This window comes from Cynara cardunculus (genome assembly GCF_001531365.2).
Source record: "Cynara cardunculus var. scolymus isolate 2C chromosome LG 2, CcrdV1, whole genome shotgun sequence".
Classification (NCBI taxonomy): Eukaryota; Viridiplantae; Streptophyta; class Magnoliopsida; order Asterales; family Asteraceae; genus Cynara; species Cynara cardunculus.
Window position 1 is genome coordinate 59,323,514 of NC_037529.1, and position 15,114 is coordinate 59,338,627.

At 34.4% G+C, this 15,114-nt stretch overlaps 2 protein-coding genes across 6 annotated transcripts; both read right to left on the minus strand.

Annotated features, from left to right (window-relative positions):
- Window positions 1–2,432: 2,432 nt before the first annotated feature.
- On the minus strand, window positions 2,433–6,927 carry LOC112507555 (ATP-dependent DNA helicase Q-like 1). The gene is made up of 10 exons (XM_025112194.1): window positions 6,750–6,927; window positions 5,345–5,739; window positions 4,740–5,000; window positions 4,029–4,192; window positions 3,722–3,818; window positions 3,580–3,623; window positions 3,340–3,454; window positions 2,912–3,265; window positions 2,620–2,841; window positions 2,433–2,545 (listed from the first exon to the last, which is right to left on the minus strand). The coding sequence occupies exons 1-10, from the start codon at window positions 6,856–6,858 to the stop codon at window positions 2,435–2,437; spliced, it is 1,872 nt and encodes a 623-aa protein (XP_024967962.1). The 5' UTR covers window positions 6,859–6,927; the 3' UTR covers window positions 2,433–2,434.
- A 1,895-nt stretch (window positions 6,928–8,822) lies between these two features.
- Window positions 8,823–14,843, minus strand: LOC112504817 (exopolyphosphatase). Of its 5 annotated transcripts, none has more exons than XR_003068278.1 (10): window positions 14,289–14,843; window positions 13,669–13,889; window positions 13,412–13,582; window positions 12,709–12,750; window positions 12,543–12,623; window positions 12,337–12,456; window positions 11,728–11,820; window positions 11,562–11,659; window positions 10,009–10,091; window positions 8,823–9,806 (listed from the first exon to the last, which is right to left on the minus strand). XR_003068278.1 is itself a non-coding variant. In XM_025108783.1 (8 exons), the coding sequence occupies exons 1-7, from the start codon at window positions 14,791–14,793 to the stop codon at window positions 11,609–11,611; spliced, it is 1,683 nt and encodes a 560-aa protein (XP_024964551.1). In that variant the 5' UTR covers window positions 14,794–14,843; the 3' UTR covers window positions 8,823–9,806; window positions 11,562–11,608. The 5 variants fall into 5 exon arrangements, 1 of the variants encoding a protein (XP_024964551.1); XR_003068273.1 differs by having other exon boundaries at window positions 8,823–9,354; window positions 9,711–9,806; window positions 13,669–14,843; XR_003068272.1 differs by having other exon boundaries at window positions 13,669–14,843.
- Window positions 14,844–15,114: the final 271 nt, after the last annotated feature.

A 15,114-nucleotide genomic window follows, 5' to 3' on the forward strand; every position in this document is an offset into this window, starting at 1 on the left:
TATATATATTTTATTTATTTATTTATTTATTTATTTATTTATTTATATATATATATATAATATATATATATTTTTATATATATAATATGTATATATATACATATATATAATATATATATATATACATATATATTAGTATTAGCAAACTCAACTTTTTTAACTTATGGGCTATGGCCCAAATATATCCCTAAGCCCAACATAAAACCTAAAATCTAACATAATCAAATCTAAATGAGTCGGCGTCTAAAAGTTTCTAAACTAGTAAACATATCGACACATTTGACATTGACGGTCTCCAATTTTTGAAATCCCTCAAGAACTCTATCAATCTATTGATCTTTCCTAATCTATGGTTTGATTTCGACGCACATCATCAAGATATCAATCAAGTGATTCAACTCTTTCGATTCTAAACTCAATCTATTTTGTTTGGTCAAGAACTCAAGACTCAAGAATTGAAGGTTGTAAAGTCGTTGATTTTGTTACTCAATACTCATAGTAGAGTTGTAACTTTGTTAATTTGTTTGTTTTTTAACATGTATTGTATATTTATTTGTTTGGACTTTGAATTACTTGGATTTTGGACTCAAAAGCTGCTTAATTATTCATTTATTTGCTTTGGATATTTTGTTGTATTAAAATGGATATTTAATCTAAAATTCTAAATTATACATGTTTTTAAAGTTTAATATTTAAAGGCTCAAACCGCCTAAACCGGTAAGACCAGACCGCCTTTTCGTGGTCTGGTTTGACCGGTCTGGACACTTGATGTTAAACCGTTTGGTTTGAAATTTTTAATAAACCGCCATTACAATTTGGTTTGTGGTCTAAGAGGTTAAACCGCCTAAACCGGACCACAAAAACCCCTATAGTTTTAATAACAAAGTAATTTATTTTTGGTTTAATAATATAATTTTTTATAAAAATAATAATTAAACATTCTATTATAACTCAATAATTATCTTAATTATATTTTAGATTTTCTATATTTAAAATTAATGTTTATCATGTATTTGATTATGTTTATTTGCAGTTACTTACACGAATTTAAAAATAAAGTTTTAATAAGTTGTACTTACGCAAAATTATTGTAATATTGAATTTTAAGTAATATGCATCAATAAACAGTATTTCTTGCATAAAAATTAATTTTTAAGAGTTCTTGTCAAATGTTTTATAATATAATGTGTGTGTGTGTGTATTAGTATAGATAAGGGTATAAATGAAAAATTAAATAAATATATACAAGGTATAAAGCATAAGTTTTAAAAATAATTCACTATATATTTATGATATTTAATAATAGAGTTAAGTTAAAAATATTTGATATTAGGCTCATTTTGAAGTTATTATTGAAACAATTATAGATGATATAATTTGTAAAAAAGAAATGTATTTTAATTCATATATGAGTATCTATGTTAATATGATAAAAACGTAAAATGAAAAACAAAAAATAAAAAACTAAATGTAAAAGATATCAAATAAAGTGTAAAACTAATTAGAGTAAATTATGTTTTTCAATCCTATGGTTTGTTAAAAATTGCAGATTCAGTCTCTGTGGTTTTTAAATTTTGGGTTTTCATTTTTATGGGTTGCAATTCAATTTTATTTTCATCTTTGAATCTAAAACATTACTTTTAAATATAAAAGACTAAAATAAAAATGAATTGTAAACCATAGAGATGAAAAAGCAATAAATTTTCAAATCATAAGGACGAAAAAGGTAATGAATTATAAACCATAAGGATGAAAACCAAAACTTTGAAACCACAAGGACTAAAAACGTAATTTACTCAACTAAATTAAAAGGGTGGAAAGTGTAAACTAAAATTTAAAAATAATTTGATCTTTGAAACACATGGATCAGGGGTGTGGAAAGTTGGTTTTCATATATTTTAAAAAAGTCTCACTATTCATAAAATTTCAAGATAACTCAAATCTTGAGTCATTACAAGCTGCTCCAAAACTTATACATCTAACATAAAAATTTATACCTTTTAAAAATTCAAAACTAACTATAACTCCTTTTTCTTTTTATATAGTATATAGTTTCTTTTTATATAGTATAGACTATAGATATAGATAGTATAGAATAATGAAAATGTATGAATATAAACCAAATTAAATTATAGGTATCCATGATATTTAATATTATTCTGCTCAATTTGAAAATATTGACGAGACGATTATAATGGTATAATTTGTAAAAAATGAAACTTATTTTTTAAATTCATTTTACGATTATTTATGTTAATATGATAAGGGAGTAAAATAAAAAAATAAGGGATATGATATGTAATTTTGAATTCTTCATTGAAAGTGAAAGTAACCCAAAATAAAGAGTTTAAAAGGCTCAGATCTAATCTTAAGATTAATTTTAAGGAACAAGACTGAATCGGCAGTTTGTTAACTCACCGTGATAAATATTTGATCATAAAGATGAGTTGAGACAATTATCGCAAGGATTAGATCCATTTTTGCATACTCTTGGATTAAATGATTCCCCAAAGTGCTCCAGTAACATCTGTCTACGACATTTTTCCTGCAAACACACAAATTTTAAACTCATTTTCAGAAACAAGTAATCATGGGGCATGGATTCAACACAAGGCTTACTCTCTGTTCACAGTACTGTTGCATTTTCCGAGCTTGATCCATTGCCGTCTTGAAACCTTCTTTTTTTCGGCCTCCACTTCGTAACATGCACACAACTCTGCTAAAATCCTTCTTTTGATATAAAGCAATGCATTCTGAAGGCAGACTATCTCTTCCACCCCTTCCAGATTCCTGATAGTAGCTTTCAATAGACTTGGACAGTGTATTGTGAATCACAAACCGCTGAAAGCAAATGTTCGAAAACGTTAGATTTAAAAAGCAGCATGCATTTATACCAAATTAATGCACTTACGACATCAGGCTTGTCTATTCCCATGCCAAAGGCAATGGTGGCACACACCACATGCATCTCCCCTGAGTGCCATTTTTGTTGAACAGCAATTCTCTGACGAGCAGACAAACCAGCATGGTAATATACTGTTTTGATCTTACACTTGTCATTTAGAAACTTTGAAACTTCCACACATTCGTTTTTTGAAAGGCAGTACACGATCCCAGAGGCATTTTTGAATCGGTCTGACAGTAGCTTTCCAAGCTGCTTTAGAGGCTCTTTACTTTTCTCAATCACTTGATACTTCAAGTTTGGTCTGTCAAAGCTTGTCTCTAAAACAAGAGCATTTGGGATTCTTAAAGCTTTCAAGATATCCTGCATAGAACAATAGGCATTAAAAGATCAACGGTGCATCTAATAGTAAACATAAACCACATGATGAGGAATACCTTACGAACTGCATCCGTTGCAGTTGCAGTCAACGCCATCACAGGAACATCTGGAAAGTTCTGCTTTAGACACCCCAATACTCTATAATCTGGACGGAAATCATGTCCCCATTGGCTAAAAAGGGCACCACAAAACACAACAGTGATAAATAGTGGTTTCTTATTATGACAAGAAAGACTGTCGATGAATCAAGTTGAAAAGACTTCATGAGCACAAGTATAATAAAACAGAGGCCATACCTCACACAATGTGCTTCATCAACAACAAATCCAGCTAGCTGTCCCTGTAAAACAGTTGACAGCGTTCACAACCCAACATCCTGTAATATTATGCTTTCTAAATCTTTGGTGTGACCTATCTTCTACATATCTAGAAGCAAACCTTCCGATGCAGAGATTTTAAGGTGTCTTGAAATGGCAAGTTCCCAGCAATCCTTTCAGGGGTAACATACAAGAGCTTGCATGATGGTTTCTCTCTCCTAAAACATGAAGAAATTTATTTTGTTTGTCATGCTCCATAGATATAATTACTTGACCAGCCAAGTCATATACCAGAAAGTAGAAATATTTGTCCAAAAGTAGTCATAAGAATAAGTAATCACTAACAGTGAAAGAGACTAGGAAAACAACTTTTGGTCTCGTAAACCGAATTTAGAGGTTTTAATGATAGATCCTAATAACGGTCTTGCCTCAACTCTTGGAGTACAACGTTTGCTTGGGAAGTACTTTGTTGTGAATTTAAAAAAGTTGATGGTACTCCAAACTTGAGGTTCAGAGTGATTATCTGGTCCTGGATGAGAGAAAGTAGAGGAGAGATAACAATGGTAACTCCTGGCTGCATCGTTGCAGGTAGCTGCATGATAAGCAAAGAACATGCATTATGAAGGCTGCTTATAAAGTGAAATAGAAGGGAAGTCAGAAGTAAGAATGGGTGGTTTACAAATGAAGTTAAAGAAATGGAAGCAATACAACTTTCTTTTCTTGACCACTCGGCTACATTTCCTATTGTCCTATCAGACTTGATATATGTTGGTCAAGTGCTTGGCTTTTCTTTACCTCTTCTAGCTTTGGGTTGGCAAAAGAACAAAACAACTAAATATGGGGAAACAATTTATTTTATATATAGCAAGACGTGTTTGTGTTTACAAGCACAAAGAAAAGAACCAACTTGTGTTTCCATGAAAGTAAAGCTTATCCAAAGGAAGAACACACATTTCCAGCAGCTTCTTTAAGAAATACAGATCAGAATGTTTGCAAACTCAAGAGCTAAAACAGGATCACCAGTGAACCTCAAATCAATTTAAGGTTTGTAGTTTTGGCCAAGCCATTTGCTGATCGTCAAAATAAGATAACAAAAGGAAATTATCACACAGAGAAATAGATAAACATATATATATAACCTGGTAACATAGACTTTTACCACCACCCGTGGGCATAAGAACAAAGCAATCACGCTTCTCCACAAATGCTTTACAAGCTTGATGCTGCAAGGGACGAAATACCGTATTACCAAATATCACGACGTTTGCCAGTTCAAGATCATCTAGTGACTTCAACTCTTCATAGCTAAGAGTTCCATGTCCATCATTTGATGCCGGGGAGCAAGTCTTCTCACCGAAAAACGATAAAACTGAAGTTTGTATAGTTTTGCTCTTGCCATCCTACAAAAGGTACCAAAAAATCAACGTACATGCACCTACATGGTAAATAAGTTTCTCTAGAAACCTACCCTGTTCTAGAAAACCTAATTACAGACTTTACAGTAATATTTCGTCAACCAAACCCTCCCAATTGTGGTCTTTGTCATAAGAATATTTTTTGGTTGTTATGATTCTGCAGAAGTACCAAGTTCTTGAATCATAACTATAAGTAGTTTGCCTACAACAACTAAGCCAGACGCATAATAAATACACTTTCTGATATGGCCCCCAAACAGTTGGAACATTAAAAAAGTGTTAACCATATACATAATGCTCAAAGATATGATAAACCACGAATCTTTCACCTTGTTTTTTGAAGTGCTTTTATCTAAACGTGGGAGCCTCTGGCTGGTTTTATTACAAGATGAGGAGTATGTAGATTTTGTATCCTTCTTGCTTGAGATATTAAAGTCTGGGTCTTCATCTTCACTTGTAGAATCCAGATGCATCAAGTTTTGATGTTTCTGAACTTCCGGGGACTCCTTTAGTACATGTACAAAAGGTCTACCAATGCCATTGCTATTGGTTTCATTATGTCTCACTGAATCCTCATTAAACAGGTCTTCCAGGGTTCCACAAGCCTCAGTCTCCAAAGCTTGTAAATCATCCCAGTCCTCGCTACCTTGCATAGTTTCAGCAAGTGATGCAAGAAAATCATCACCGCAGTAGTCGACAGTGATAAAGTCCCGTCCATCATTGCCTACACAATACATTAGGAATATTAACTCATTAAATTTGCCCCATCTTAGTTCTAGGTTTCAAAAGTCTGCTCCATAGTTTATGGAAAAATTCAGAATGCCAGAAGTGTAAAGAACAAAAAATGAGAGGTTTTCTGCTTTGGATAAGACCTTCAAGAGGAGCAGATATATTATAACAAGGAACAAATTTTTCCTCCCAACCCAATTCTTCTATGAAACAAGTAGACCAGAATAACTAGCTTCTAGTCCAACTAGCTAGCTCCAGCCCAAGCCTCCAAACCAAAGCTATCATCACAAAAGAGTCCGCAGTTATTGGAGGTTCATGGTAAACATGTAGGAAGACTTGGAATAGGCCTTTAATAAAACATATGCTCAATGCTTGATAGTGTAGCTGATGTTGGATATCTAATAGAAGGGAAGAAAAAGGAAGATTGCTGAGGTCCACATGTGGGGTTGTCCTGCTTATATACGTTGCAGTGAAAGTGAACTTATTAGTCCTATGTTTCACACCACTAGACATAAGTTATGAACCAAGTGCTTATACTTGAAAGCCCAAACACATTAAATCTTAACCTAGAATAAAGACTACCCACAGACTTTGCCAATAATTTTGACATCACCAGCTTTTTTCCCTCAGGAATAATAAAGAGAAACATGTAAGCAAACTAATATTCTTTGCACATAATAAGTAGAAAAATGAAAACGATGTTTTTAGAAAATCAAACTAAAAGCTATAAACACAATAGAGTGCATAAAAAATCACTAAAAACAAACACTTGCTACAATCAATACTAAGGGTATGTTCTCCATTGGCCAAGAAATCACGGACAATAACAAGACATGAAGATTTCATTCATCGTTTATCAAACAGCATTCAAATTAACGGCTAAAAAACGTTAACACGAAATCACGCAAATAGAAGTAAGTAATATACGAATCACAGTAATCCATTTCTAGGGTTTAAAGTGAAGGAAGCAAACATATATTATTTAGTTAAGGGTTTAAGGATCACCGTAGAGATCAACAAGACGATCTAAGCAAACGCGAGCAGATTCTTCATCGAATCCAAACTCAAGAGCCAAACTTATCAACCTTGCTTTTTCAATCTCCAGATTCTCCATTCTTTTTCTTTCTCTTTCTCTTTCTCCAGTGAAGTGAAAACCTTCCCGCGCTTCTTTAACACATACTTTAATTAAGCCCCTGAAATAGTTTTCAGGAATTGCAGTTGAGCCATTCTTCAAGGTTTTAAACACTTGCATTTTGGTCATTGTTTAATTAAAGTGAATTACAATTTTAGTCCTTGTAGTTTACCAAAACTTTGGTTCTCCTCCCTCAGCTTCAATAACTACATTGATGCCCCTGGGGTTTGCATTTTGCTTTGGTTTGGGGAACATAGGCTAACGGTCATTTGTCAGTCACATGAGGAGTATTTTTGATATTTTTCATGTTTTTAAATATAATAATTTTATGTACAAACTCTTAATCTAAAGTTCGAGCCATCAAATACATTAAAACTTAAAACTAAAAAACATCTAACTTAATATCCGGTTCATATATAAATCCACCGTCAACGCCAACTAATAATATCCCACCCATCTATCTCCTTTGGTTCATTAATTGCCTCAATTTTAAAATCCGGACAATCCAACAAACCAAAAATGGAATTGGAATTGGAATGAATTTGAAATGCAAATCTCACAAATCCATTCCTTCAAACCAAACGGGGCGTTAGTCCTTTCTCATGATGAAGATCTGAAAATGGATTATACAAATTCCAAATCCTGGTTTTTGCAACAATGAAGATGCAGTCAAATTCAGGCTGCCCACGCTTTTTACTTAGGAATCCGAACAATTCAAACCATCTCCATGTTTTCATTTTGTCGATTGGTTTGAATTTTTTTCAATAATGAAAGGAAAATGATTGGTGAAATGATTGTAAACAGAAAATAAATTGGAAATAGGATCTTAGGCGATTATGAATGTAAGGGTACAACCTCCCAATCTGTAAGTACAATATTCCAGTACACAAGAAATGGCTAAAAGATTTGCATTCCACGTAAACAAATTAGAACAAAGGTTTTAAAGCCATCTTCATCTTGTTCATCATAGTTTAGAACTACGCTGAGGCTTAGTAAACATATCATTGAGCGGTGTTAGACGCTTCATGGTTATGTGATTAGATATACAGTGTGCAAATGATGTGACTGTGACAGATGAAAACAAAGAGCTTGAATTTAATGAAAGAGAAAGGCGTGATTCATCAAAAATCATGTTAGCAAAATTCTGTTGTTGAAAGAAAGCACCATCTTCTCAATGATGTAAATTCTCAGCTCCTTATGTCTTTAGCAGAACCTCACCTAAATTGCTTGAAGATAAAACTTCATATGAATTGGTTTATGGAAAGATTCCAGATTATGCTTAATTAAGAACATTTGGTTGCTTGGCCTTTGCATCAACTCTCATAAAATCCAGACGCAAATTCAAATTCAGTGTTTCTAGTTGGAATGAAAGCTTATCATCTTTTTGATCTCAATCATAACTCTCAGTCTGTGGAGGTTGATGATGACATATTTTCAAGAGTTGTTCTTCCAATAGCAATGGATGAAAAAATGTTGATGGTATCCATTCTTCAGCCGCATTCGGAAAACACAAGAGTTCGACATTCTTGGAGAACCTCGTGGTGCTTTTTGAATGAAGCTGATGTTTTGCGAGTTTGTACCATTTTTGAATGAAGTTTTTGATGTCTATAAATTTGTATATTAATGTTCTGGTAATGCCTGAATTTGTTGTAATTTTTCTTGTTGAAGATTGAGGGAGGGAGGGAGGGAGGAAAAAGACTAAATCGTCTTAATGAAAATGACCAAACTACCTTCAAGCGACTTGGGACATAGTTATTGAAGTTTGGGTAAATCACAACTCATTCAATTAATTCAAATGGGATAAAATCGATCAAACCGTCACCAAGTTTGATTTAATTCTTATTTAGCGTAACAAACTTATCTCGATCGCCTCTCCCTTCACTAAACCCTCTTTCATCTCTTATGTTGTGTTCTGAAAACTTTTTTTTTTATGATGGAAAGTAAAAATACTCGTCTTCTTAAAACTTTTTAGCAGACAAAAGAAAGGAAAGGGAATGAAAATAACGATAAGTTTCCTTCCAAAACATTCCGTATATTTTGGTCGTATTTGCCGGAAAATTCTATTGCAAAACATGTGATAGTTGTGCACAAATGATGTTTATGGCGTGATATTGAAAAAAAAAAGACAATGAGATCAATGACTGAATTGTATTGGGAGGATCTAGTCACTAGACAATCTATTGTACTGCGCTACTTGTGGTGCACCAATGTGATAGCCGACTATTCAACTGCATAGTCAAGATCCTGTCCATGCTCACAAGTTAGGAGGATTTAGTCATTAGACAATCTATGGCTCTAAGTTGTTTATGATACTGAAAGCACCACAATCAGCATAAAGCAATAAATTGTCTAGTGAGTAGATCCTCCCAACTTGTGAGCATGGAGAGGTTTGATTGCAGTTGAATAGTCGGCTATCACATTGCAAAAGTTTGTTGAAGGGCTCATCAAAAACTCCTGGTCGAAATACAACGGTATGTCCTGGAAAAACAACCATTAAAAAATTAATTCAATCTACATTTAATAGTATGTATGTTATAAAATAAACAGTTAGGGACCGTTTATCAAACGCTTAGCATGTAAGTCTTTACTGGGTCATTTACCTTACTAGATGAATATCGCAATAATCTTACCTGGTAAGAGGCAAGACAAGGAATGGGAGTTTTACCCGGTAAGAGATGGGGACGACTCTGATCGGTAAGCGCTTACCAGGTAAGATTATTGCATATGATGCCACTTTAATGGCCAAGAATATTACCCGGTAAGGTTAGTGAGAGTGGTGACTCTTACAAAGCGTTCTGATAAACGGTCCCTTAGTTTCCGGAAGTTTAAGGTACCTGCACACCGGAGCTTGACTTGGGTGAAATCATCTGGGCCCCCATTCGGTATGCTTTCCGGTCTCAAAATCGACTGTACTCCAGTTGTTCATTCAACTGCAAGAGACAATATCCATGATGAATAAAAATTCATAAAAATTAAAACGACACAAATAGATGGAATGAAAAAGACAAACAAAGGAATTAATGGCAGATATTGTCTTTTAATCTTCTTTTTCAGAGATCTATGAAGAATTCTTCCTTCCGTAATAATAATGTTATTTAGTTTTGATACATTCATAATCAAAAGAATGTTAACCTTTCAACAAGACAGCAGAAACATTGGAAGCCTTCAACTTCGTCACTGCAAGTTGATCATATGATGCCTTTCTAGTTGCTTTTCTGCATCAAGAAATCAATTCTAGTTGCTTGATTTTAAACTCAACCCAACTGAACCTCCTTGCAGAAACAAATCTGAATAAAAGCTTTTGTTGCTATACGCATAATCCATTAAAGAAAAGAAGGGTGAGATAGAAAGAGAACCTGTGGATTTTGATCAGGTTCACTTATGCAAGGAGAGCCAAGGCTATTTTAGGGGCCGTTTACCAAACACTTACCTGGTAAGCATCTAGCGCTAACATTCAACACTATCATTTACTTACAGGGTAAGATTTTAGTCAACAAAAAACGACTTTCTATGCAACAAATTACCCGGTAAGAGCTGACCGTGGTAAGAATCATTGCCCTCACTTACCGGGTAAGACCCTAGGTCCTTGCCTCGCTCTTACCGGGTAAGATTCATGGTCCTTTCCATATTCATCTGATAAGGTAACGTTACTTGATAAGCACTTACTCAAGTAAGCATTTGGTAAACGGGCCCTAATAGTTTAAAGGTTGCCGGTATGAGATAAGTAAAATAAGGCTCAGGGCTTTTGGGTAATTGTTTTTTTTTTCTCGTTAAGTGGCGTACAGGTTGTGTCATGAGGTGATTTGGGTGGGATCTTTTTGTTGAGAATGAATCCTGTGTACAATTACCATAAAGAAAACCAAAATCTTTATGATGAAAACAAATTAATTTAGGCAGGATTAGTGGAAACAAACTAAAAGTACACCCACCAATGTTAATTCTAACTCCTTAGATGAAAATGCAGATTGCAAGATTTTGGTTGGACAAAAGGTCTACTAATTAGTTTACTGAGGATTCAGTGAGACATAATGAAACCAATAGCACCGGCATTAGTGGGCCCTTTGTTCAACCAAAATCTTGAAATTGCCATTTTCACCTAAGAAGCTAGAATTAACTTTGGTAAGTGTAATTTTAGTTTGTTTCCACTTTTCCTGCCCAAACTGATCTAAAGATTTTGGTTTTCTTAGGGTAATCCGTACACAGGTTATTTCTCTCTTTTAAACTTTCCTCTTTTCTTTAATAAGTTGAATGTAAGATTTTATTTGAATTGTTGTTGTAAATATTCTATAGAAAGTGAATCCAATTGGGTTGACTTTTAAGGACATCGCTATTTTACATAACAAGCTAGAATCAACTTTGGTAGATGTAGTTTTGATTTGTTTCACTTTTCCCACCCAAATTAATTTGTTCCTATCAAAAAGATTTTGGTTTTCTTAGAGTAATCCGTACATATGTGGAGAAGTTGTTTTTTGGAATGTCTTGAAAATGATAATATTTAAAATTTACGGGTATTCATTTATTAGTTTAATTACAAAATTTTATTTTAATTTACATAATTTAAAAGGCAAACTGAGGGACTTAATACGTGATTGCCAGTTGGAGTAGGTTACTTTATTTTATGCAAGTACCATGTATATTTGATATTTGTAAGGTTCTCAAACAAAAACGATCAATTAACAGGAAACCTGATCAAAACTAGAAGAGTTCCCTTTGAAAGCTTCATGTTCCATGGCTATCCTGATGAGCTTGATAAGATTGCAACAGACAACTTTTGCTCAAGTACCTGAGAGATCATGAAATATAGTTTAGTAGACAAATCATATTGACAAAACCAAATTGTGATAATATTACCTTTTCAAAGTGATCCAATTCTTCTCTCAATTCCACATCAATGGCTGCTGGTATAGACTGAACAATGTTTGCTCCGCTAGTGTCCCTGATCACCTATAGATTTTGATATTGATCAAAGCATTTAGACAGATTCATGCAATCAGAACTTACTACACCAGAGTTTCTGTCCTATAAAAACCAAATTATATATATTCACAAGTGAAGTAGAGAGAGATTATTAATGAATCAGCTATATGTTGTGTGCATTCACAGCTGATCTAAATGACAAAACACAAGGTACACATTGAACAAGTCCACAAGAAGAAGTTGCTCCATGCTTTCTGAGACGACTCCATCATTACTGTACTAAAAGTACACACATGATATGAAGGTCAAGTTTCATATTAGGTTTTATCCTCGCATTTCTTTATAAGAAACCATTCTAAAGAAAGAAAAACAATTGTAAAAGATAAATATGAAAATGCCATATATCGAATTATTCTATGTCCTTTCTAGGACATAATAACTTCAGCATCCACACTACTAAAAGGACTTTGTGGCATCTCCCTAGAGTATGTGGGCAGACTTTCTATAAGCTGTAGACAAAAGTTGCAATAATTGATTATTTACCAACTTGAAGCCTTCAAGAGAATGTGATAAATCAACGTCTTGACTGCTCAGAGACTGATATTGCTTTAGAACTGCAGACAAACGGATGATTATACAAAGAACTCTGAACTTATGCTTCATCTGTACAGGAAAAATATTTGGTAAAGGTCAATGTTTTGCGTTTATATCAAATTAGTGACTCTTCTTTCACTAAACATAGAGAGTACCTCCTCTGTGAATTCACTTAGAGGATCATGATCAAGTTGCAAGAATTTCTTTCTGTGATGCCTTGCGAGCAATGCGATTAACTGAAGAAAGCATATATCCCAGGTTGAATGAATGTTTATAATTCATCAATAAATATGACATGAAATAAGAATGCAGGCAATGTACCTTAACCTCTTCAGTACTATATCCATGAAGATGCTCCCCATTCCGTTGACATATACAATTTTCAACACTACTCTTTTAGTCAAAACTAGATTAAGTTCATAAAATAAATAAAGAAACTTCTCATACTGATGAACATACGTTGACACAATTTAGGACCAACTTCTTCCTCAATGTCACAGATACACTCTATTGCAGTAACAAACAATAACAAGCAGCAATTACCACCACCAATACTAAAAAAGGAAGATAATATTTGATAAAAGACTAATGTCACGGCCATCAATATGCTGGCAATACTTCAAGAAGAATATTGTGGCATTCCTACAATTGTAATTTGAGAAACTGACTTTTAAGGAAGGAACCATCGATACCCTGTTTGTTCGTTGCCTAACTTAAGTTCAATTGAGCTTTTGCGTTTCACGTAACCCAATTTTGAAGTCAGAACATAATAATGAGTAATCATGTTAAGCACCTAAGATGACTTGAAGAAGACTTTGACAGTCATTATATGGGGTCTTTTTCTTATATTTTCACTTGCTTCCTCGGATTTTATATGCATGTATGCCTATCTCCATGTACACACACCTGTGCATTATGACAGATTTATCTCACATTCTCTTCTTGATAAGTTGATATGATTATAACAAAGAAAATTTTCTTTAACCACATACTTCCTACTAAACAACGAATCAAGAAAACATACCATGATAATATGGTATGATCGCTTATGGTAGCCCTTTTTCCCAGTCACCAACCCAATGTTATGAAGCAAACAAGCAGCTTCAAGATATTCAAGATCCTTGTTATCCAATAAAACAAGTTGATTTCGCTTATCATCAATCTCACTCCACTTCCTTAAACCTGCAAAAATTCCCTGTAAAACCAATTACTCCTGTCGTCATATTTCACATCAGTTAATACATTATATTTTACCCTAAAAATTTCCAGCTTTAATAATACCTGTGCAATAGAAGCACAAGCTGCCGCAGAGGTCATCCTCTTCTTATTGTTGAACCTTGATGCAAGCCGCAAGACCGATCGCCACCTTGCGTTTGCATTCAAATCAAATCCATCATAGAACTCTGCTAATTTCTCAGCAATAACACCCTCTCCCAATGCATAACCAGAGACTTCCATTTCTTTAATCTCAAGCAACCCAAATATCTCTTCCAACAAAATCACTGCGGCCACAATAAATGCTGATCTTGTTTTGAAAAACCCTTTTCTATTGTCCACCTTACCTCCCTCAACCTCACTCTCCTCCTCACATAACTTATCAACAAGACCCCTTAATTCTTCCCTTGTGAACTTCCAATCCCTCCTATACCCTTCAAGTAAACCAATCTCATTCACCAAATCACTGCTATAACCCATAAAAATTGCCTTTTCAATCATCCTGATGGAACCAGAGGAACCAACAGCAATATCAATCTTATGTTGCAAAACATTTTCGATTAATCCTGATTCTTTAACGACATCCCTAATGTGCTCTCTCATTGCCTCAGTGGCCTTGTTTCTAACAAATCTTTGAGTCAAAGTTACATGCCCTAGTTTCAATGAAATACCAAATTTAACTTTACCTTGAAATCCAATAACAAATTCAGTCGATCCCCCTCCGATATCGATTGTAAGAACTGTGTGATTGTAAATCGGATGGAACTGCAAGACACCAAGGTAGGTAAGGCGGGCTTCTTCATATCCCGATACCACGTCGATTTCTAAACCTAGCCTTTGTCGGATGAGTTGTACGAGTTCAGATTGGTTGGAGGATTCGCGGATGGCGGAAGTGGCGACGAGGCGGAGGTGGGAGGAAGGGACGTTTAGGGAGTGGAGGATGTGCTGGAACTTTCGAAGGGATTCGATGACGCGGAGCTGGGCTGAGTAGGATATGGCGGTGGTGTTTCCACCGGAGACGAGAACAACGGGTTCCTTGAGGCGTTGGAGGGTTAGAAATCGACCGGTTGTAGGGTCAGCTCGGACAATACGGAGTTTGGAAGAGTTGGTCCCCAAGTCGATGGAGGCGAAGAGGTGGTTGTTGGCGGATGAAACGGTGGCGAAAGGTAAAATAAGTGGGTTCATCGCCATCGTTGTGCAATCACAGATTTGCTGTGTTTGGCGGTAGGAAGTCCGCGTGACATTAACCGTAGACGCACAAACTTTCCATTTCGGACATGACACTAAAAAAGGAGACGCCGTCCATAATTGTTATCTTCGTTTATTGTAGTCTATTGTACGTATTGATAACGAAAATTTTCTAAAAAAACACAACCAATTATCTTATTTAAATGATTATAAAAAAAGTATTTGTGTAATGCAATAAAATACATCTTAATTTTAATATTTTATTTTATTTTTTGTCAAGATAATACGATTTTATATGGTTTGAGAAAATAATAATATTTTTAT